The sequence below is a fragment of the Trachemys scripta genome, chromosome 7 (genome assembly GCF_013100865.1).
Source record: "Trachemys scripta elegans isolate TJP31775 chromosome 7, CAS_Tse_1.0, whole genome shotgun sequence".
In the NCBI taxonomy this organism is placed as follows: domain Eukaryota; kingdom Metazoa; phylum Chordata; order Testudines; family Emydidae; genus Trachemys; species Trachemys scripta.
In genome coordinates, this window is record NC_048304.1 from 23,322,237 (window position 1) to 23,347,114 (window position 24,878).

Here is a 24,878-nt window from a genome sequence, read left to right on the forward strand (position 1 = left end):
AGGCTGAACTCTCCTGCCATCCCTAGTAGGGTCCTGCAGCCCTGGCAGGGGTGAGGCACCATGGTAGAGCAGTATCTCAGGGAAGCGTTCCCTTCTGTTGCCTGTTCTAGGGACACAGAGAACTTCAGTATCTAGGGCTATCAAACTTAGGCCCTGCTTTTGCTCCCATTTAAGCCAATAGCAAAAGAACAGAACAAAACCAAACGAAACCAAACCGTTGGCTATCCTTGAAGCAGAATGCTGCCCTTGTTCAGCATCAATTTCACTTTTTAAAGGATTTATTATTTTAAACTTTAAAAATCAGTTTCTTGTTAGAGACACTGGTGTTGTGCTAAACTGGTTTAGAGTCGTTAATACATTATGATAACATATGACCCTGAGAATGCTCCTTGGGATGTGAACATTCAACAGGTTGTTTTTTATTTCTCTAGACCAGCGGTTGGCAACCTTTCAGAAGTGGGGTACTGAGTCTTCATTTATTCGCTCTAATGTAAGGTTTTGCATGCCAGTAATACATTTTAACGTTTTTAGAAGGTCTCGTTCTATAAGTCTATAATAAATAACTAAACTATTGTTGTATGTAAAGTAAACAAGGTTTTTAAAATGTTTAAGAAGCTTCATTAAAATTAAATTAAAATGCAGAGCCCCCCAGACCAGTGGCCAGGACCCGGGCAGTGTGAGTGCCACTGAAAATCAGCTTGCGTGCCGCCTTCGGCACGCGTGTCATAGGTTGCCTACCCCTGCTCTAAACCCATTAGCTTTTAAAAAATATTGATAATCTAGCCTCACAAATTTTAAACTAATCATACCACTGGTCATAATCAGCCTTGTAATATTTTAGCCCCTACACACCCGACTTCATTGCATGAAACAGGGCACAATTGCTTTCACAAAAAAGGTATTTTATTATTCTTAGCAGTATTCACCTTGAAGGAATATGAGGAAAGCATACACTTTTTACAGACAATATATAAACATGTTGTACATAATTAACAATAACTTAGTTCACTAATCCAAAAATAAGCAAAATAAAAAATTAAGAATAAAAACAGAAAATACTGCAGAATTTTTATGCTGATACAAGTACAAAATAATTTAAATCTTGACTGCCGTTGTCTACGCTGCAGTGACTGACAATATATTGCACTTTGTCAACTGTATCAGTTACCCACTCCTCTTCCTCCCACCCATCACCCCCCAAATCCTGCAGAAATTTGAGCTGGGCACATATAATGTACAACTGTACCATAGTAACAGGTAAAAAGACCAAATTTTGACTCAGTAAATTAAAAATTCTTACAGCATCTCCCAACCAATTTTTCCCTCCATTCGTTTATTTCCACTTTTTTACAAAGTGCACCTTACACAGACCAGAAAAAGGAGGAAAGCAGGATTTCCATGGCTGCTTGGTCCTTACTTCATTATCAAATATCTGAATTACTTATTTAGGGAAAAAAATGTACATCCATTTTTATGTGGGTTTGTTTTTAAGCAGAACTTTTGCAGTAAGATACAATTGGCTTGATCAAAAAAAAAAATAGAGAAAGAAAGAAAAAGCTTGTCACATAATTAAGCTTACGCAGTTTACATTATCAAACCCCTCTGCTCACTGGGGCATTTTCATCAGAAGTATAGCTAAATATGTACATCATATGTTATGCTGGAGCTTGTGTTCATGAGAGTCATCAGGTCATAACAATCAATAGAATACACTTCACATTGGCAATAGCTTTGTTTTCAGTTGTTTACGTACAATATGGTTTAATAATGGGGACTCATTTTTTATTTATTTTTTTAAATATAAAATGTGCTATGGGAAATAGTTGTCCCCCTTAGAATGTTACCTTCCCTCAACTCATCAGCTGTTGCTGCCTCTGGGATTTGAAGGATATGTGAAGCTGAAACTGATGTCTCTCTTTCTTTCTCTTGTCCAGTGATCTTAATCCACTTTCTGTCCTTCCTCACTCCCAAATGTGAAATGTGCCGTAGCCTGGATGCCCACAGACAGCACACGCTCTGGCTTTGCATGGATGTGGTAGCCAAACTACGGTGAGTTTATCAAAGCAGCTAGTCTGTGTCTTAAGCAACAGCTCCCAACAAGGCAGAACAAAATGCTTAAACCTCCAAAGTGTTTGAATTGGATTTTTTATGCCTTGCACTGTTTTTTGCTGTTACTGATAGACTACTAGAAGTTAGATGGGACAGATGAATAAGACCTCCTTTAGCTACTTCCGCCTGGCACAAGATTGTTCCCTACAGTGTATTTTTTTAGTGATTTGTCCTATTTTGCTGTTTGTGGAATAACATTTTTTTTAAATAAAATCTTTCATGTTAAGGAAAAGAATGCAGGCATTACATCAAAATAATCCACATCTTGGGCCCATTACAATCCCATATTCCAGATACATTTTTGCTTTGTTTTCCCCTCTCTCTCATCCCTTCCCTAACAGATATTTTTGTATGTAACATTGATGAAGAGAATCAAGGGGTGGCTGGTTAGCACAATTTTTTTTCCTGTTATGAAGCTGTGTTTCTTCTAGCAGGGTTGACTCCCCACCCCTGCCCCACCCCCCAAAAAAGGCACAAAATCATGCAAGTCAGAAGGTTTGAGGCTCTTTGTAGAAAACAAGAGCAAAATAAATAATGACTTTCTGTGTCCGATTTCCTTTTAAAAATTAAGTTTTTATAAAGTTGTCCTTGTTTCCCACCCCTTCTCCCCCAGACAAAGTCCACCATAGAAATCCAGTATGGGTGGCTACCAGCCAGCCTGCTCCGCCTTGGAGGCTGCTATCTCTTTACAATATTCACAGTAATAACAGAGAGAGAAAGGAGAGCCAGTTCCAGCATCCAACTTCTGCTGCTTCTGCCACCGTTGCTTTCTGCTGGGCCAGCAGGTATCAAACAAGTGAGTTCTTCGTTTTCCTTATACCTGAGGGGCAAAGTGCATAACAGGCACCATTAAGCATTTCTGCAGCAGACTCATCATTACAGGGTTTTAGTGCAACCCTAAGAGTTCAACCACATTGGCGCAAGGTCCCCTTTTTCCTTCCCTATGGTCTCCTCTTGGCAGAATCTTTCCTTACTCGGTGTCATCTTAGACAGAGCCCCGGTGTTCTTAATCTCTGTGTGGGTCTCTTGGTACTCAGATTCTATCCCATGGCTGTTACCATGCTAGATGGATGTGGATGTCCAAATGAGATGCTGGAAGATGGGTGAATTGGAGTAGGAGTTGGTAGGATGTGTCCAGAGTGGCTAAAAGGTGGCAAATGCCCCATTGGTGCCATGTGACTGGCGAGGGCAGCGGCACTGAATGGAGAGGATTTCTCCTGCATGCACTTGGACAGTTCCTCAAAACACTCAGAGCCTTTCTTGCTTTTCTTTGATTTGTTGGACATTTTCCTATTCCTGGTCTGAATTCCTTCCTTCTTCATGGTCAGTGGCCTGTTCACCTGCAAGAAATGAGAAAATCAGGCTCATGCAGACAAAATGACCTTATTGTGCAAAAAGGAAAATATTTGGACAGCCCCTGTGTGTTTTCCTGGACCGAGAACTTCTTCTGGCCAAACAAAATGGTGTTTCTCGCCGCAGATCTTGTTTATATTGATTTGTTTAATGAAGCCACACACAAAAACCCCCAGACATGAAAAACAATTCGACTGAATTTGGCAGCTGATGGCCATCCTTCCCTTATGCTTACCCTTGGTCCCCCATTCATTTCCTAAGAGAAGAGATCAAACAAGGCAGCACACACTGACCGAGTTCACTTCTAAAACGGGAGTGGTCTCTTCCTAGGAAAGCTTCAATCTCAGTTACTTACATTTTAAATAATGTTCAAATGTGTCGAATGATTCCTACTCAAAATTGATTCTTTTTTTTTTAAACAACCTTTAAACAAACAAACAAACAAACAAAAAACTTTACAATTCTGCACAAAGGTACCACCCCCTGGGATTAACCTTTGCGCAGAATCCATTTCAAATGGCCTCTGTGGCTGGAGAGAGAAAGCACATACAACATACTTAGTTAAAACTAGTGTTGTAACTCTATTTTGCCTGATTTGCCCAAGCTTTAGAAGCCAAGCTAATACATTGTAATGTCAGTGAACTTAGCATCACTATGCCAACAAAGAATGGCTCTGAGTCCCCAGGGGAACCTGGGAGGGAGAAAAAAAACCCTGAAACCAATAAAAGGCCAGTGCACGCCATGCAGTTAAAGCATCAATCCCAGCTAAGCAAGCAGAGACACACAAGACAAGCAAATACTCACATTGTGCAATTTATAGTAAAGTCCACAGGCATTACAAACTGGGTCTCCGTTTGCATTACGTCGCCATAAGGTGGTGGTGGTTGTCTGGCAGTTGGCACAACAGGTCCCTGCTCTCCTAGCCGCTGACTAACCAAAAGAGAGGGGAAATTATTTAGTATACTTGGAATAAGCCCATTTTAAAGGTCAATTTAAGTCTAATATGTAGGATTTGTAACTAATCCCAAATCTGTTTACAAAACAGAAAGGTCAGAGAAATGTTGCTTTGATTTTTTTCCCCAGGTTTTGCTTGTTTGTATTTAAATGGTCCCCCACCGTAACAGCCTCCCAAATATTGGAACATTTGGCTACTGCACGAAAACGAGACAATGCAGCTGAGTAATCTATTTTCCTAGTCCAAGACAAAAGTAATGCAAAACCTAAACAGCACTAATGGGGGGCGGGGGAAAGGGGGAAATACATTTGTTTTTTAAAAGCTTTCCCTTGTAATGCTGCACATAAATTCCAGATCAATACACTTGGATTTTTAAAATATTCTTATTATCAATTTGTTAAGCACCAATAGTGTTTGTAGTGCAATACAAGAAAGGAGGACTTTTAGAATCTGATTCTTAAACTGATAGTGTCCCTTTAAAGGTGACCAGCAAGGAAAACCAGCTGCATTACTTAGATGGGTGCAGTATTTATCATAGCCATCAGTAAAATTTCAGTTTCCATTTACAAGTGAAAGAGAAAACAGAACCAGCTCCAACTTTTGTTAAATATTTAGCAAACCTAATCTCATGCCTTGCAGCAATGATTCTGCTGCCCCTGCTACTGCCTCTATCCCTATTCATTTTCTAGGCTGATAAGCCCCAAAAATATCCTCTCTTAAAATTTGATGCTTTTAATCATACTGCTCTGTTGAACCTTGGGGGGGGGGGGCAGAGGGAACCTTTCAGCCTCCTCAGATGAGAACAACAAGATAGGAAAAATGTAAATGCATGCAGAAGTCCAATTGATTTCAGCAGAGGCACTTGAGTGAGAGACCCTACAATAACACATCCTGGGACAAGGGTGGCATTTCAGAAAATGTTAGAAATAGACAAAATGCACCCCGTATTTTGGGGAGACATCCTTATCAGGAAGGTTCAAAGATGCTCTAGGAAATGTTTAAAATACATTCCATTTTGTACAACCCAGCAAATTCTGAGAACAAAATATGTATGTTAATAAGTATTTATAAAACACATATATTGTGCTAATTTCCTGGGGGCCCTGCTCCCTAAAGATTTTTACAGTTGGCTACAAAAATCCTAGGGACAAGTTACTGCCCATCCCTTCCTGCACCCCAGCGAGGCTCCTCTCAAGGCATCGAGCTTCTGGGAGAATCTACAACATAACATCCTACAACACTGGGTTTTCTCTGCAATCAGGGCTTTACGCAACTCATAATGCATTTTCCTCTGCTGGAGAGTTGGCTAAATATCAAACCATGGATTGGTCCTGCTCTGAAGATTATGGCCCTGATCTTGTTCTCACTTATAGGACATGCTGGTGTAAATCAGAAGTAACTCCATTGAAGGCAGAGGAGTATTCTGTAAAGTGAGACTAGAATCAGGCCTGGGAGATTTATTTATTTCGGTCCCCCTGCTAGCCTGCAAGAACAAAGCCAAAAGCCAGAGCTGAGGCAGTTTGTACCCCCTAGTGCATGCACATGTAAACAAACCGAAACACAACTAACTTTAGGCCTTCATGCCTTGACAATGTCATTTTGACATGCAATAAAAAAAACTAATATTAATACATCCGTAAATGAAGACAATCTTCTTCCAATCCCAACAAATGAGTGAACCACGGGGTGAAGTATATATATAACATTTAACAAAAAGACAACAGAAAAAAATCTAGCCCCCCAAAACTCCGTTCGGTGAGCTAAGTAGGGCAATTTCCCAGCACACTAGAAGGTGGAGAGCTATGTTTGCATATTTGAAATGGCTTATTGATACTAAACTATGCTGCTTAACTCTCTGGCCTGTCCCATTCAGTCTGGCAAGCACTTCAGATAATGTTACACTGTTGTCTTAACATTTTTCTGTATGTGTCAGTCACTTTAGAAGGAAAGCAAGTCATTAAGAAGCTTGCATAGTTGAAATTCTGGCTGACTACAGAAATCCTCTTTATCCCATCCCAGCATTATATCATTAAAACCAACTCTCTTTCCCTCCTCACAGGCCAGTAAAATGTCCCCAAAATGGCCAAGAGATTTAGGGGACTATAAATCACATGGCTCCAAATATATATATATATATATATATATATATATATATATATATATATATATATATTTATTATTCTTAGCAGTTTTACACATTTTGTGGAGTAGAGTGTATTAGAAATTTCAAAACAGCAAGCATGACTGGCATGCCTTGCCTATAGAAACTCTCTAAAGCTTTTAGAGTCAGGAAACAGATTCACAAAGTTTCCTTATCTTTAACGTACAGATATCCGGATAGGAAACTACTACCAGGAGCTTAGAAAGGACATTTTTTTTTAATCACTCAAATGAAAATACAAAGTATAGGTGACTCCATGGAAAAATAATAGGTTTTAAAAAAAACACATTAGGGGATTGTCTGAGGAGGGAACCAATATTAATATTGTCATGGAATAGAAGAGTGAAAATTACTTCATGGCCTTTATACAAATAATTATTAAGTAGAGAGCAGTAGGTTTGACTCATTTGATTTTTTTGTTTTGTTTTTTGGGTTGGATTTTTTTTTTTTTTTTTTAAGTACATGTAGGACTGCAGTCACGCTTGTAACCCTTTCAATACTGGTACACTTCTGAACTGCCCCAGGAGGCCAAATAAATGAGAAATCAAATGAAAGCTGTCATCTAAGGATCAAAGTGTGTGTTCATAAGGAGAAAGACAGCTACACATTGTGCCCCATATCTTCCAACAGGAACAGAGTGTAGGAATAGAATCGAGATTGCTAGCCTACTTACATTCTATACCTTGGCATGTAACTGCTATGGGTGGAGTGCCTGCAATCTGTCCTTAGGCTATGCCGTGACCTCTGAGTGACATGAGTCTCATGTACAATACAACATCTAGCATCCATGCGGGGTCTGAAGCACAGGAGATGAGACACACCATGGGTGGGTCTGCGGGTGGTCCCTTTGCAAAATTTATCCCCAAACCCAGCAGAGACAGACACCTACCAGTCTTCGTTTAGGTTTAATGAGTGGTCGATTTTGACCGTTCATTTTGTGGTAGAGCCCGCAGGCGTTACACAGGTAATGCCCAGTGCCGTCTCTTCTCCAGAGAGGGGTGGCAGTAGCTCCACAGTTCACACACTCTCTGCCTTCTAAATGGAAACACGAAGAAACCGGATTTCTTTCTTTAAAAACAAATTCACAAAAGCTTTTTGCATTGTCCTTTAGGCATTTTCCAGAAGTCAAAACAGTGCATTATTCAAACATAATTAGACAGCATTGATTATTTACAGTACATGTGGCAAGGCTCTCCTTAGTGTCTCTAATACAAACTAGCACTCTATGTTGTGATCAAAAAACAGTTGCTCTATCTGCAAAGTGAGAAAGAGGGACACCCTTGTTGTGTCAAATGGAACTAGTATCATTTCAGTAACAACAAGAGCTCCCTTACCATGTCATGTGCACCGTTCTCCTGCCATATCTATTGCACCCCTATGGCTAGATCACATATATCCTGCCACACACACACACAAAGCAAAAATTTTGAAGGCAAAGGGTTATCTGGAACCGAATCTGGGCCAAAAGACACTTTGCTGCAAGTGCTGCAATATCCTAAAATAAAGCAGGGCAGCTTGGAAGTGGAGACAGCATCTAAATGGTTCAATGATTGTTTTTATTTTCATTTAGCAAAACTGGTTGAAATGCAGCACTTGAAAAAGTTGTATTTAAGCAGGCACTCTGGAACTTCTAAAAACAGCTTTTTTCTGTACTTTACTTTTTAATCGGACAATTTTGATTTGGTGGGGTGGTATATCTTACTCTTTCCTCATTTGTTTTAGTATGTTAATTTTTGGTGAGGGCAACTCTAAAAAAACCCAACACCCAATTAAAGATATTAGCTCACCCACCTTGTCTCTCCAACTAGAAAACTGCATGTAACCCCTTAGATATCTGCTGCCCTTTTTTTCGGAGGGAGGAGAAAGGGTTTTTGGTTTGTTTGTTTGGCCTCTGAAACCTATTTGCTGAAAGTTCACTGCCTCTGATGGTTTGAGGGCTGGTCTGCTTAATATAGGAAATTCTCTTAATATAGTTTATGCAAATTGTACAGTATTTAACTGCAGAGGAAATTATTTTTGCTAGTAACTGGAGCAGGCCTTGTCGAGTTCAGCAGGGCTTGTGTCTCCTTCCATCTAGGGAGTGGGTGGCTTTTAAACAACACAGTCTGCAGTGAAAAATGAGGGGAGCTCTGCGTTCCTAGCTTTTGTCCCTCCTAGGGCAGGAAGCTGCAGGAGTCGTCGTGTCGTGAGTCTTAGTTTTCCTACAAAAACAGTGAGTGGTCACGAACTTTCCCCAGTTCCATGCGCGGGGGCTCCCATAAAAACAAAACAAAAAAAAATCCCTCAAGATCACTCACTTCCCCCGTCTAATAAAACCCTCGACAACTAAGGGACCAAAAAAAGGCCATTAAGGATCCATTTCTCTGCAGTGACTCTTGGAGTTGTTTCTAAAAAAAAGGCGGGGGGGAGCGGCAACTGTATTTTAATTTTCTTTTCACGGTTTAAAAGAAAAAAAACAGCAGCCGCATTTCAAACACTGGGGGGAAAGATCCCTTTAAAAAGCGATTTGAAATAGAGCTGATATTGTAAAATGTCTGATCTTTTTGTTGCAAAATTCCTAAAAGATCATGTTTCTTAATTCATGGCCGCTTTCAAAATAGAAAATAGAGGTGTGTGTACACACACACACACAAGGTAGCCAACGCTATCCCAAATATATACTTTTATTTTCTTCCACCGTTGGGAATGCAAACGGAGAAGATGATTTAGGTGAATGGAACAATATAGTTTTCTTAATTTGTCTAGATATTCAGCTGGGGACACTTCAAAGTGAGATCAAGACCTGAGCCATCACTGAATAAGCTGCTTTCAGAAGACACTTTTAGGGAAAACTGGAGTGAAGAGGTGAATGCTCTGCGATTCGTTTTTAGCAAACAGGGATGGATCTGAGACAGAGAACAATCATGTCCGATCCCATTTTCTAGTTTTTATTGAGTTGGTTTAAGTTAGCGTTTAAGTCCTCAGGACTGGTGTGTAAACTATTGAACTTTTGCTCCCTGTGTGATCGGAAAGAAATCCAGCCCCTCTTCAGTTTTAAGCAATTGACTAGTAAGTTTCAATTGTGAATGTGCGCTCAATGCTAAAAGCCCACGACTGGCCTTTTCTCTTATTAATAAAGGTGCAATTTATTGCAGGGAAACAAAATTAAATTCCCGGCATGGAGTACATGCGAGTTTCGCTGAAGTAAAGAGTGCAGGATCTAGCCCACAATTTCCAGTGGTTAGAACCAGCCAATGCCTTTCTTTTTCTGAGTGAGAGATTTTGCCGTATAAACCCGTATTTGCATAATTTAGATCTGCCAATTTTTTTTCTTTTAGGGATTACTGTGTCCCTTAGGCCCTGCCATGAGACTGCTGCAGAGCAGAGAGCCAGTGACTAGACCTTTAAGGGAGACTGCTTGCCCTACCAGCAGTTAATAACAGAAAAGCTAGGTAAATTTCTCAGAGCTGCCCCAACAACAGCGTGTTTAAAAAATCCAGGTGAATGAGATTAAGATGTATCTCGATGACAACAAAGTAAATCCACCCTCACCTCCTCTTCCGAGTGCATGTAAAAAGCTGTGCTGGTGGGGTTTTTTCTTCCCCCAAACTAGAATCATGTAACACACATTCCAACCTTCCTCAAAAACACACATACACAAACCTGACCTACAACCCCCCACACACACACATCACCCCCCCGCCCCCCAGGCAAACACTGTACAGGCGCTGCAGAGATCAAGGCGTTGTAGGGCTTACCTGAGCAGGATCTAGCTTTGCTCCTCTGCTTGGGGGTGAAGCTGGAGGCTGGGCCGCCTAGGAAACTGCCCGGGTGGAAGAGGCTGCTGCTGTACTCGTGAGCAGCCGGCACATAGGAGGGGTAGGTGGGGATGGGGTGGTGGGTGGAGGGCTGGGCCCCCATGGAGGTTAAGCTGGTCCGCAGCGGGCTGGCACTCTCCATCTTCATCCCGTCCGACAAAGACACTTGGTACTTGATGGTCTCCTTCTCCTCCTGCCGGGCCCCGGCCGAGGAAGAGGGCGAGGCTGCGCTGGTGGAGTTGGGGTCCGGGGACACCTCCTTGGGAGGGGTGGGTGGGAAGCCGAAAAGGTGGGAGCCGGAGTGCGAGGCCGGGGTGAGCGAGGAGACCGAGGCCGTGCTGGAGGTGCTGCTGCCCGGGTACACGGAGATGGCCCCGGGGGCTCCAGCGGCGGAAGGGTGCAGGGGCCCTTTGGTGAAGGGATTCACCGTCCAAGGGTTGTGGTGATGGGCTGCCGAGAGCGCCGCTTTGCCGCTGTCCAGCCAGGGGATCCCGGGGCTGTGAATCAGGTGAGGCCGGCACATTTGACTCCCAGTCAGACGGGCTGTGGGGAGAGGGGAGTTTTCACTATCACACTAACCAGCCCGGCGAGGAAGACGGGCCCAGCGGAGCGCTGGGGGACGCCGGCAGAATCGCAGCCCGGCGCAGAGAGGGACGGGGAAGTGTCCAGCTGCGTCTCGCCGTTCAGTGGGACGCGCCCAGAGCCAGAGCCATATTGCTGGGGAGATCCAGCGGCCGCGCAAGGGCACCCGCCATCCCAAAGCCAGCGGGTGCCGAGCGAGCAGCGCCGGGGCTGGGGTGAATGTTTCACCGCAGACCTGCCCTGGCGAGCCAGGGGGACAACGCGGGCTCCCCTGCCCGCCTCGCCTCTCCCTATCCAGGCGCCAGGAACACCCTGCGAGTCCCGAAAGTCTCCCAACCCACTTGCTTCTTTGACTGAGCTGCAAAGAAAGCAGCAGCGACAGCATAATACTAAAGGGGGCTGTCTGGGGGTAGCAGCCCCTCTCCCCCAAAAGGAAAGCCCCGACTGGCTCTGCAGGCTTGGGGAGCACTTTCTCAGCTGCCACTAATACCCCGGTCCCCCCAAAATAAAATCTACCCGTGATCTGAATTAGTTTGTATTTCATATCCGGGAAGTGGCCGTGGCTCGGGACTAGGAAGTTTCTTCGGTCTGTATGCGCGCACTCACCCACCCACCCACTCAGTCTATTTCCCCTTCCTCCCCCTCATCCCCCCATCGGTTATTTCTAGGGTTAAAGTCCACCCGGGCTTCCCTTTCGATCCCCTTTTCTCGGGTCTCCCTGTCCAGTGATACTGAAGCAGCCCCCAGACAACCCTGGTCTCTAGTCACTGCCCGCCCGGCACAAGCCCACAGAGGACCCCGGGAGAAAGAAAACTGGGGGAGTGAGGGGGCAGACCGGTGCAGATTTACCGTGAGCTTGGCTGTAGGACACCCTGGCCCTGGCATGGGCCGAGTTGGCATAGTAGGGGTTGCCCTGGGAGTCCAGGTGATTGAAGAAGACATCGACTTCATCCGGAGGTAGGAGCTGCGCCGGTTCCATGTAGTTATGAGCCAGTCCTGGATGGTGCGTCTCCGGGTGCTGCCCGTTCAGCACGGCGTGGTGAGCCATCCAGCGAGGCTGGTCGGTGGCGACTTCCATGCCGGTGCTGAATGCCCAGCCCACCCCCCAACCAGCCCGGATTGGTGATGGTGAGGTTCTAAAACCACGGCAGGTGGCTCGTGTGTGTCTCAGGACAGGGGGGGAAGTCAGCGTGTCCCTCTCTTAGCAGGAAAGTTGTGGCGAGAGGCTCCCTGCGACACGCCCGGGACACCACCTGTAAGAGGAAAGGAGTGGTTAGTACTTTACATGGCTATTCAAGGGAGGCGCGTCACCCTCCGCATTTTCCACCTGGTTTGAGCTAATTCCGCAATTCCCAACATGCAGATGAATGGGGGTGGGGGAAGTCCCTCCTTGTGCCCCCCCGCAAAAGTCTCACTTTGTGCTCCGTCGCCCCCACAAGTTCTTACCCTGGCTTCCCCCCTCCCCCCCCCAAAAAATAAACAGCGTCTGTTTTCAAGAGCTTTAAAAAAAAAGGTTTCCTCTTTTCTACAAACGTCAATAAGAGTTTTTCCAGCTGCCTTTAGAGGGGAAAAAAAGTAAAAAACAGCAGGTCTAATGTCACCTACTTATACCAGCTCGAACTGACACAAAAGCAAAAGAGGAAAAGGAAAAGTGAAAGGAATGTTCAGAGAGAGAAAAGGCAGCAGCTCAGAATCAATTTCCCTGAAGAATAAACCCAGCTCTTCTTTCCCCCCTAACATACTTACACAAAGTCCCTCCAAGTGGAGTGAATCTAATTCCAAATGTTTGCAGAGTTTCTTTCTGGGGTTGTAAGTTTAGGGGGTGGGAGGGGGGGTGGTGATGGATGGTTGTTTGGAGGCTGTGACTGCAGAAGAGAGTGAGTGAGAGAGAGAAGGAAGAGGAGGATTGGATGGAGGTTCTTACTCAGATGGCAAGCTCCACTTATTCTGGCCTTTTTTGTAACATCCCCAAAGCATCCTATGTCAGCCCTGGCGCCAGCTGGACTCAGTTCAGTAGACATGAACTAGGGGCGACGCGCAGGGCTAAGAACCTCCGCCCAGCCAATCAGCGTCCTAGCGCCCAGCCTCGCGCTGCCATTGGCCCCAGAAATCCACATTCCCCTAATTTACTTCAAACATCTTAAAAGAGCTGAACCCGCCAAAGACAGAAAAGACCCCCCCGCCCACCTCTCACTATCCCCGCTTCCACTCTCCCCTGCCCGCAGCACCAGCCAGGTCCGCCTGTCTTGCAGAGCGGGTGTTTGTTTGCGGCTAATGTTAAATACCCCCCAGTGCTCCAGAATAAGGTTCTGAACAAATTATTCCAATTCCAACCAGTTTGGGGGATCGAAATACATGCACCAAAGCCGTGAAGGGGGGAAACCTAAGTGGGTCAGGGTCTCTCCCACGATAGATGCCCGGGCAGCAGCCTGTTAGAAGGCGCACACAAACCCGGTTTTACTGAATGGCTAATTGCTTCACAAATCTGTCTGTAAAATAAATAAATAAATAAATTAAATAAGGCAAAATATGTTTATCTGTTTATTTGATTGGCGTGTGACCCTCAGTCGGGAGTACGCTGTAAAGACAGAATTGGATCGGCCAGGCTCTCCTTAGACAGAATCTCCCATTATGTGAACGGGGTTTCTGTGTGAGTAAGGACGGCGGAACCTGCTCCTAAATAGAAAAGGGATTTGACGGGTAAGGATTGGATAAGAACATGCTTGTTTTCTTTCCTTAACATTTAAGCGTGATGCGTTTGCCCCAGTGAACTCTGGCTGTTTGCTCAGAACGAATGCAGGTTATTTTAGCCAGTTGCATTAACACGGGAATCATTTCTCATTTAACCAGGACTCTAGTTTTGCCGAAGCAGTACTTTAAATGTTAGAAAACCCCGGATTCGGGTCGTTAGCAGATGTCACATTTGTCCGGGATGGTTACCGTCATGTTAGTTCGAAATAAGTGAATCAGCAAAATAAAATAAGATTAAAATGAAAATATACCCGCACAAGTCTGTTTGGAACCCACCGGGGGCGGGCGTGTAAACTAGAGGGCTTAGGACCCCAAAAATCCGTTTGAGTCATTTTTTTTGTATAGCTAGTCGTTGGTTGTATATTTTTGGACCCGATCCTGCCAGTCTCCCAGCCGCCCTGCAGACTACCTGCGCTTGCCTCTCGCGCAGAGCCCCCATGGACTTCCCTGGGACACTTCCCTGAAATCTCTGAGTAATGCAGGCTCTGGGCTCGCTGACTTGCCTGTGAGTTTGGGCTGCGCGCCGAAAGCATGGTCAGGCCCAAAGCGACATTATAGCGTTACAAGAATAGGAAACCCCCAAATAATAAGAAAAAAAACACCCCCTTGTTTAAGTAAGTGTATGTTTGTACTAGACAATGAACAGCCTGAAGCGCAGTGGGTCAGTCCTGGCCCTCGGAGCCCGACTGTGCTATTTCATCGGGAACCTTTTCAAAACTCATTTTTATAAACTCTCTCTTTGTTTTGGGTTGGTTTTTGACGTATTTCTATCCGTTTGAAGCAGCCGAGGCTTTCAACCCGCCTGTTATAGGGCGGATGAGAAGTGCAATCTGAATCAACAGGCTTTTTATGCAGCGAGCTAATTAATTTATCACAGTTTGAAGGTCCCACTTTTAACAGTCTGTGTTCTGCGAAAAGCGACTGGGGGGGGGGGGGGGGGGGGAGAAGGGAGAGGAGGCAAAGAACACAGGGTGACAGGAAAATACAATTAAGACTAACATGGTGTGAGCCAGGTCTCTACCTACCCCTAAAAATGTTGATATTAAAAAAGAACTAATTGACTGGTTTGGGTTGGTTTTTTAAGAGCTCTTTTCATTTTATTGTAAATCCTCTTATCTCCTAGATGCAGAAAAATAATTGTTTACATGAATAGATTTCAAGGGTGAAATCAAAGCAAGAAAACCGGCCTCTCTCTCCCATCCACCTCAGAAATGAAGACATTGCTGGGGGGAAAAGGTGGGTTAGGGGGACCCTGTGGAGATGTTTTTGAGATTGGCCCCAAGTCTTGTCACATTCCTTACTTTATGTGTAAATTCCATACTTATTATTCCTTCTACCAATTCATTCCCAGATCACAATGGAAGAGGTGGTTGGTTTGTAGGGGAGGGGTGTGTGTGATCTGGTTGTATCATTCTGGGTGGTGTACATCTCCTTGTAGGGTGAGATGGGGTACTTTGTGGGACAGGGGAGAGTTATGATCCGGTTATATCATGGACTGGGGAGTCCGTCCCCCCCACTGTACCAGGCCAGAGGGGTGTGTTGGAGAAGGAGGGAGATGTTGTGAGCAGGGTGTAATACTCTTGACAGGGAAGGAGAGTAGATCCTCCCCACTGTAAGGCACGATTGATGTATGTGTGCTGAGCTGGGGGGTTGTGATCAGGTTGTATTGCCCTGGGGGGTATACCCCCCCTCAGGATTGTATGTTTGGGGGGAGTTAGGGCAGGATTTGAGGGGTGTGATCAGGTTATATAATCGCACTACACCCACCCACAATGTAGGGTGGTCAGACTATATAATCACACACACAATGTAAGGCAGGAGTGTGTTTTAGGGGGTACTCAGGTTATATAATCACGCACAGAATAGGGCAGTGGTGGTGTGCGATGGCGAACAGGTTATATAACCCCCCTCCCAACACACCACACAGGAGGGTAGGGCAGGGCTGGGCGTGTTGGCGTGACCAGCCTATATAACCCCCCACCCCCAACAGAGTGCAGGGCAGGGCCGGGTGTGCAGGGGAAGGTCTCCCTGCAGAGGGGAGGGGGCCGGCTCGGAGGATTGACAGTCAGTAATTGGGTAATAGGAGGCTGCTTCTCCCCAGCCAGGCGGCCCCAGTCACTGAGACGCCGGGGCTCTGACGTCACCCGCCGCTGCCAAATTCGCCAGGAAATGAACTTTTTAATAATAATAATAATACAAGACAAACCCCTCTCTCCCCGACTTGGGGCGGGTTCTCCCTGGGAACTAGGGGTCCCGGACACCCCCAATTCCTGCCCTGCCCCCCTGCTCCTGCCTCCATCCCTGCCACCTTCGCAGCCAGACAAAACCAGTCCAGATTTCCAAAGCAAGCGGGGGGCAGATACACCACAGCTTCCCCGCCCCCCGCCCTCTCTTTTTTGGCATCTTCCTCCCCGCTGGCTGCAGGCTGGGCCGGGCTGCGGGGCAGGGGGTTGCGGGGACAGGGTGGTGGTGCGGTGAGAGGATTTTCCCTCCTCCCCCCTCTTGGAAAACTAAGGCGAGCCGGACTCCTGCGCTGCCAGGATCCGCCCGGCCGGAGCTTGTGCAGGCGGAGACAGGGAGGTGGGCGCCGCGCGGCCGTGGGGATCCGTGGGCCGCGTGGGGGCGGCAGCGGGCTGGAGGGGAGATCAGCACGCTCCAGTCCCGGGCTCTGCTCGGGGTCTTTAGGGCCGGGAGCACGCGGGTCGGGGGAGCCGGGCTGAGGATGTGCCGCCGCCGGCCCCTGCGGGAGAGGGGAAGCCCTGCACTCCCCAGCCCCCCGGCGGGGTGGGAGGCCGGCGCGGGCGGGCAGCCGCAGAAAGGAGCCGCGATGCAGTTGCAGCCGGCGGGGCTGGCCCGGCCGCGGGAGGGGTGGGGGGTTGGAGACAGGCGGTCTGGCTGCGCCGGCCGGGACAGGGCTTGCTCGGAGCTAGCCGGGGCCACACAGCGCAACCCCCTGCCCCGCGGCCTCAGCCCTCTGCTGGGGGGTGGGGGGAGGAGGGGAGGGGTTGCTGATGCCTTTGCCCCGGCTCTGAGCCAGGGCCGGCCGGGAGCTCGCCCCAAGCCCGCATCCTGTGCGACAGCCCGGGCACAGAATCCTGAACCTAGCCCCGTCTTCCCACCACCACCTCCCCATGGCCTCGGCTTCTCCCCCCTTCCCGGCTTCCCCTTGCCTACCCGCGGTTCTCAGGCTTGGGACCCCCCCGAACCCCTCTCGCCCAGCCCCCTCCCCCCACGCACACACTTCCCGTTTGTTTTCAGCCAGTGAAAGCGATTAAAACAGGAGAGAAGGGATCGTACAAGTAAGTCTGTCAGCGCCTCCCACACACAATCTCTCCGGTGAAATCGGGGCGCGGGGAGACGTAGCCTGGCATAGATACAGACTGATCTAGAAGCTGCCACCGCAGACCCCTAGGCCGGAATTAGTACATTATAGAACCAAAGATAAACTCGGCCCTATTGGATGATTTATTCGGATTCTGGTGTAAGGGCGCTTTCGCAGATATGATCTTCCAATATCAGGCTGTATCCACCGCAGGCTCTGTACCAGGCCTGGGGTGCGCAGGAGGGAGAGAGGTGACAACCTTTTCTAAAAACAATCATTAAAATGATCTATATTTTTTCACACACCCAAATCGATCTTTTCAATGAAAATAAGGAGATTTCGGATCAGGAATTTTTACTCCCAAGTATCAAGTTACAAACAACAGAAGGGAACAACAAATCTCACCGTGTTTGATTACTAGAAATAAATGCTCTCCTGCCCCTGTTTGCAAAATTAACCGGGAGGGGGGCTGCTGGGAGAATGTTTTAATAGATCCGAACAAACGTTTCACGCTGAAAAATCACAGATCCCCGCAGAACGTGATTTCAAAAGCTCCTGCGAAAGCGTTGGGTGAGAACCCAAATTCGTTGCAGTGGCTGGGCTGTTAATGCGATCGTATTAATACCGGTGTTAATGCGCTCCGAATACATTCTTATTAATTAATACCAACCTTTTTAATTATTTCCCCGCTGCAATGAGCAAGGCGGCGTTGGGGGGCTGTTTGTTTTAGGCAGGTGATAAAATCGCAGTTAACGAGCTGATAATTCGTTCATGTTTGTTTTAAAAGACAAATTGTAAAGATTAATCAGGCTGCTTGATTTATGGAGCGACAGACCCCAAAACTGCCCAGGAAACTCTCCCTGAAGCCCCCGTGTCAGATTACCCTGCAGCCGGTTCTTGCCACTTCCCTGCAGCCAGGGGAGCTCGCTGCTTCCTCTGCAGACCTTGCCTACAACATCCACATGATGGCAAGGAGCGGGAGGGGAAAAAACCCCCAACCCGTCCGCGAGGCACTGGGGAGATACTGGGGTGGGGGAAATAAACGGTGCAGTTTCCTCCTCAAAAATGAAAATCCAAAATCCAAACGAATTCCCTGTCCGTCCTCGCCGCCGCCTCTCTCTGGGACTGGAGTGTGTCGCTAAAAGAAATTCTCACTGGCTTCCTTTGCCACCAATGTTTTCGGGGTATTCCTGACACTATTACTGTCCTTGCCCAGGCTTCTGGGCAACTTCTTCCTATCCTCTTATTTTCCTGAAAAGTCAATGTCTCCCATCGGGCGGTTATTATTATTAATGAGTGTCTCTATGTATTCTTAATTATCATTAGGTCTTCCCAGCAGCTTTAGGGCCACTGCTCCTATGCACTGCTTTCCCCTGCCTTGGGATGACCACTAAATCGCTTTTTCCAGCTCTTCTCTTTAAACTCCTGACAATAAACAGCAAATAAAATCATTCTCCGTTTCAAAAAAAAAAAAAAAAAATCCCTTCCACGTGGAATACAGGAGTTCATAGGCGGTTTAATTCTTTCCAGTGAAATCGCAAGACACAGTCCTGTATGTATTACACATCCACATCCACTGATACTTACTAGAGCGCAGGGTGTGTGTGGAAATTGTGCTTAATGGCTTATTATGAATTCTTCTCCAAACGTGTTTTGAGAACTCCAGGTTCAGTGATCCCCGCGCCTCTGATTTACAAACTCCTTGTTCAGCGCGTGGCAGTTCAGCGCTTCGGTCTTGTTTGTTAGGGTAGGTTTGTTATTAAATGCCCCACTGCAGCAACACCGGGGGGCAAAGGAGTAAAGCGGTGTGCTTGGGACGTTTATTTAATTAATGCGCTCATCGGAACATAAACTAACCCGCACAAGGACCTTCGGCGCAGAAGCTTAACTAATTTTCTGGAGCTGAGATTCAGCCTGTTTCACACGGCTGGTTAAACAACTATTGTGTCAATTTTATTAAAGTCCTCTCTGGAGAGAATCTGCCTGAACGGGCGGTGAGCTGCAGGATTGCAGTCAGCCGGCTCCAGTCCCTGAAGTCACTCCTGGCTGGGCCCTGCATTCCCCCACCCGTTCCATCTCCCTTCCATAGCTTCTTCCAACAGATTGCTAGATTTACTGGCTGTTCTATGCAAACACAAGGTACGCCAAATGCATTACAAATCGCCCTCCTTCTTTGCACATGCCATAGTCTGCAGGGCATGGCAATTGAGAAAAGAAAAGGAAGAATTGTATCCAAACATCAAATCCCACCTTTTATTTTTCAAGTGTCTCTCTCTGTATATATGTCCAGGCAAGCCGATAAATCAGCTATCTGTGTTTTCTGAGATATAGCTAGATTCGATAGATAGTCATGCAGATCTATATGGATTTATCTAGTGAGAGGGAAAACTGGTAAAACAGAAAAGCGCATTATGAGTTATAAAATTTTCTCCACAGACTGGCGGTCTATCTCTCAGAACCGTCTTTTTTATCTCTTTTTATGCAACAGTTTTACTAACCTTAATTTTTTGTTGTAATTTTTAAAGGGAGATCTTCCAGATCTGGAAACACAGCTGGTTATTTTAATTTGATTGACAAGTGATGTCATCTCGTTAAGGGGGGGAGGGAACATGTTTTAGCAACAGTTAGTGGGGCCATTTGATGTAGCAAGACACCTGTGTCTATGATCAAGGCGCATATAGATTCGAAGGCAGAAAACGTATGTGCCCAGACCTACACGCAGACTGTTTATTTACATGCCCTCAATGTTTGCCCCGGTTTTATTTGACGAAATCTCAATTTAAGAGATTTTATGCCGGACTCTAAAAGCAACAAGAAGTGGGCAAAGGTTCAGTAGGGAAATAACCAAAGCCCCATGGTCTGCTGTAACAGAATCTGGACGCTGAACGTTTGGGGAAGAAAGCGTTGGTTGAGCTAATTGTTCGATAATCCCTGGCCTGTCCATGCGGATGGGGAGCGGTTCGGTACCAGGGAACATTCTGCCAGCCGGCTGTGACAGTTTTCCTTTTGGCAGTTTTGGACTTTTCCTATCATTTATCTTGTTAATTAGGGGAGGAGGGAGCTGGCCGCCTCCTATCTCCTTTTACGCCTTTGATCTAGATATTACAACGGATAATAATTATTGCAATCTATAAGCTCTTCACGGGAAAGGTTTCCCACCAGACCACGCCGCCGCAAAGTCAATACAAGAAATATCTCTCCCCAACTCCACCCCAGCCATCAGAGCTGCAATCTCTGTGCCCCGATCCTGCTTCACAGGGGCGAAGTGCTAGGTACGGTGGCATACAATAATCTGTCATATCACATCGAATATGTTTTAGCATAAATTCCTATCCTCGCTTTGTCGCTCTATCATTCAAATGCATTGTTCGAATGGCAACCGCATCTACTTTCCTCTTTGTTTAAACTTCACTCATCCTGACTGCAAACCCCAGGGGCAGCATAAGTTTTTCCTCTCTTTGTAACCCTATTCTTCTCGTCTTTTCCTATGTGCAACTAATTGGTGCAGCCATCAAAAACGGAGGAAAGAGCGAGCGAGCGCGAGAGAGGCGCGCTTAATTAACCCCTACAGGGTCTGAGATAAGAGGGGCTGCACACGGCACGAGCCATGTTGGAGGGCACGCAGGCTTCGGGGTCGCCTTTGCGTCTCCGTGCAGACCTTGGCGGAGCTGTGGGAGCGCGATGCAAGGTACTCACTGCTGAGAGGGCTGCTGGTGGTCTCCCGCGACGCCCGTCCCCTGCAGCAGCAGCAGGAGCGAGATCCTCAGTGCCAGCAGCATGGGGTGCAGGGTGGGATGTGTCTGTGTGTGTGTGGGGGGGGGCAGGCAGGGGGAGCCGGCTGCGCGGGGGGGGGGGGGGGGCGGCAGGCCTGTGGATGTAACGCACAGCCACCTCGCTGCTCGCCCGGGCTGCTGCAACCCCCAGTCTTCCAGCAATCTGGCTAAGTCAGGTACAGAAATAGAAACACGTATGACTGGCGTCAGAAAGGCACACACACACTCACACACACGCTTCCGGGTTAGCCCTCGAGCCAGCCACCCCGCAGCCTGCTGCGGCTGCAGCAGGTACAGAGCCCGCCAGAGCCTTTCTCCCCGCGGCCCGGGAACGTGGGGGACCCTGCCCGCGCTCACACGCAGCCCGAGCGGTCCAGGTCCTGTATGATCGGCTCTGCACCCCGGGGAGGGGGAACCGAGAGTCTGCCAGGCGGAGCAAGCCACTGCCACGTTTGTTGCTGTCATGATTATGTCCTCTGCTGTTAGCTAAAATACTAATCATTGTTCAGAGACTAGCCGCTACAGGGAGTCTTTGGTTAGAAATACGAGCAGTCACTTTCCAGCCCTTCTGTCCAGACTTTTCCCAATGTTCCTCTTTCTTTATGTTTCTTGCTTGCTTGCTTTCTTAAAATACAACCTGCATGACTAGTACATTTTCAATGCTGGCTAATAAGGTTATAAAATGACATAGTTACCTCTTAACCGCAACCCCCCATTTAAGCTGCATAAAAACAGAACGATTTAGGGAATAAATCACCGACCACGTACTCCTTTTAACTGCTGGAAAAGCCTTGCCTAGATCTGCCCCCTACTTCCCCAGCCAGGTGATTCAGATCGGATATTTTGCCCATTGCTCCATGAGAGTTTTCACTCCCCACTGGGTGACTCCTCATGGCTCTTGTTTTCCCTCCCGACTTTTTGGATTGTTTGGATCCTGTCCTCTCGACGCGCCTGACAACTTGTAAATACGTTTTGTTCCCCTGCAATTTGTTTGCAATTTGTTCATCACGGTAAAGTTCCCTAGCCCTGGATCCCTTGTCTGGCTTCCCTGGTCGCCTCACTGGCTCCCTAATTCGCCTCACCCCGGGCACAACAATCTGCCGGGCATCCCTTACTTGAGCCACATTGGTAAATATATCGTCCAGCCCAGAGTCTGTTACCCCAGACCTGGTAGTGCCGGGCAGCCCCAAACCCAAGCACCACCACACGGCTTTGGAAATTGGCAAACCTTTTGCTCAAACGCAGCAACTGCAGCGATAACGAGGATAGTACTACTAATAATTAATACGTGCAATTAATAAATGCTCCCCCTATTGTAATCGACACGGTTGGTTTCGGAGTATGCCGCAAAAAAGGCGCTTTGGTAGGCTGTCTAGGGGACTTTCATACCAAAAATTTCGTTGCAGGGTTCGATTTTCTGGACGCACATTTCGATGTCAATTCGCTTGTGAGATATTTGGGGCCCGATCCTGCAGTTCTTGCTCAGGCAACACCACTTCCATGGAGAAATCGCCTGAGTTAAGGCTGCAAGATCGGGCCCTGGAAGAGAAAGATCCGATGTCAGTTTCAGACACAGATATTTAGTTTTTGGTACAAAGCTGTCTGCGACAACTGATTTTATATCTATATAGACACACACAATAACTAATCATTGCAATGATACTATTTATTTGGGCAGCTGCTTTACTTGCCAGTTTCTTTGAACATGGCCAAATTTGAGTTAAAAAAATTAATAAAGATGTTACCCTTGTTTCAGCTTCTCGCTCTGCAACCAAACAAGCCAACCTTGGCTCCAAATCCTGCACCCGAACTATTCTTATTGAAATCGCCTCAAAGCCATTCAGTCGCCAGTGTGGATTTTTCTCCCACTCTCTGCACCCCACAGCAAAAGGAGAATAAAGGGGGTGGGGTGGGGGTGGAAGAGCTGCCTTGAAAAAAAACGCAGGGGAGGCGGTTGAAGCCTATAGTTGGGTAATTTTAAAACATGCAAAGCTGTGCAAATCTGCTGCACGGGACTGGGACTGCAAAGGCTCCCTGGCTAGGCAGGTGCAAACGAAGCAGAACCCAGGGCCGGCAAAGATGCGGGGCTTTCCAGGGGAGAACAAACCCTCGCATCTTTTTATTAACAAATCTGACAACAATGGGGGGGGGGGGATAGGACGGGGCCAGGCGCGGAGGGGTGTCAATTTAACATCGCACCCCCCATTGGTGAAAAGAAATGAACGTTCCGAAGTGGAGCTGTTTTTAAAAAAAATTATAAGCCATAAAGACACATACTTAATCCTGGGAGATTCACTGCTATTAATTCACGGTGGTTTGGTTTGGTTTAGTTTGTTTATTGGCCCATCGCAATAATCCGTGTTCTTCCCTCTTCGCGAAAGGAATAGTTTGGCAGGATGATGTGGCGTTTAAAACGCGATCATTCTTTAGCTGTAATAGGGCCAGTCTATTAGAAGAGAAAGTATCTGGGAATTCTAAAGTGACTGCGAGTTTAAGAATGAAAAAACACTGTTCATTAGAAATCAGTTTCAGACCTAGATCCATCTAATATATAAATATACCAGCAAAGCAGTTTGAATCTTTGATCGCTTCTTTCATACCTGAGTTGCAAGATAATTTGGGGACACAAGGTTTACATTATAAACTGAAAACTACCATCTCTTTCCCAATTTCCAACCCTCTTGGTTTATTTTAATCTCTGAGCATGCTAGTCGCTAGGGGTGAAATGTTTTTCAAAACAGATAAAAAACACCCATTTCCAGTGTGAAAGAGAACAAGAGTATTTCATAGGAGCTTACTCTTTCGCGCTGTATGTCTCTAGATTTTCTTTGAAGCATCGCTTCATTTGGTCAGTAAATTTGGTCCTTACATTATTAAATTTTGCTAAGGATGGCGTTACCTGTTTGCATCTAGTTCAAATAAGAAACCAGCCGTGTTATAAAGCAACCATGCAACGCGAACGATTTTTTCCCCACCGGATATGTAGTAGATCTGCACATTTTTAGAAATAACGAATTCTGTGATTTGTTCTGGAAGAGGAAAAACTACCCCAAGAAATGCCCTAAATCATCAGCAAAGACAAGACTGGTTTATTTAAAACACCGAGCAATAGTTCTTTATTTGACACGCCAAGCTGTTCTCTGTCACTGGGCATTAGCCACTCTTTAGATAGAAGGGTCCCTTATGGAGTGGCTAGGGAACAGCACCCAAAATATTCTGCATTTCCATCCAAGCAGCCAGTGACAATAACATAGGGGCGGTTTAGGGGAGAATCTGCAATAAACAATACTCCATCTCTCCTTGCTAAGAGCACCAGGCTGTAAGGACAATCTCTCCCCTTCCGAGTGCATTGTCTCCATGGGAGCACCGCTGTTTACACTTTCTCCAGTTCAACACAGCCCCGGTGAGGAAGAGTTGTAGTAGCCTCCCCACAGCCACAGCCAAAGCTCTCTGTTTAAATTGGGATTTCCCCCCTCGGCCGAAATGAAAGGCTTTTAATCTACAGCCCGAGGAAGCAGAGCCCCATATTTCATCCCAGCCCCGTTCCCCAGGGCACTTTGTCACGAGTTGATTATTTTTAATACCCTTACCTTTTCCCTACAGCGACTTTTCTTCCCTTGCTTCTTGAGCGCCTTCCACTGGGTTCTTTGCTGGCGGGCTGGTGGTCTTTTTCTCTCTTCCTGGGGTCATTTACAGCGGCCAGGCACATCTGGATTCGCCTCTGCCTAGCTCGCCTTCATGTCTTTGAATAAAGAGGAACGAAAGTGTCTAAATGGCCGGTGAATGCATAAGCAGGCCAGCAGAGGGGTTGCCAGGGGTAGGCTGTTTAAAACTGGCAGCAATTTTCGAGCTGGTCCCCCCCCCCTTCCCTCCCCTTCTCCCTCTCACTCTCCTGCATTCACGGATGGCACAGCGAGCCAGTGTGTATTTATGTACATAATAAGGCAGCTCGTCCCCTCAACTACATTTGCATCATTACAATATCTGTACAAGCACATCACATTGTCTGCTGCTTGCACCTTTTGTTGCGTTCGCTGTCACAGTCTACGCGACTTGACTTTCATATTTTTAAATG

At 46.7% G+C, this 24,878-nt stretch overlaps 1 protein-coding gene across 6 annotated transcripts; it reads right to left on the reverse strand.

The window, feature by feature from the left end:
- Nucleotides 1-881: 881 nt before the first annotated feature.
- On the reverse strand, nucleotides 882-24,652 carry GATA2 (GATA binding protein 2). Of its 6 annotated transcripts, none has more exons than XM_034776734.1 (6): nucleotides 24,394-24,652; nucleotides 11,807-12,210; nucleotides 10,316-10,918; nucleotides 7,468-7,613; nucleotides 4,267-4,392; nucleotides 882-3,449 (listed from the first exon to the last, which is right to left on the reverse strand). In XM_034776734.1, the coding sequence occupies exons 2-6, from the start codon at nucleotides 12,033-12,035 to the stop codon at nucleotides 3,150-3,152; spliced, it is 1,404 nt and encodes a 467-aa protein (XP_034632625.1). In that variant the 5' UTR covers nucleotides 12,036-12,210; nucleotides 24,394-24,652; the 3' UTR covers nucleotides 882-3,149. The 6 variants fall into 6 exon arrangements, with proteins under 6 accessions (XP_034632625.1, XP_034632619.1, XP_034632621.1 ...); XM_034776728.1 differs by having other exon boundaries at nucleotides 7,468-7,646; XM_034776730.1 differs by lacking the exon at nucleotides 24,394-24,652 and adding an exon at nucleotides 20,727-20,858 and having other exon boundaries at nucleotides 7,468-7,646.
- Between the last annotated feature and the right edge of the window lie 226 nt (nucleotides 24,653-24,878).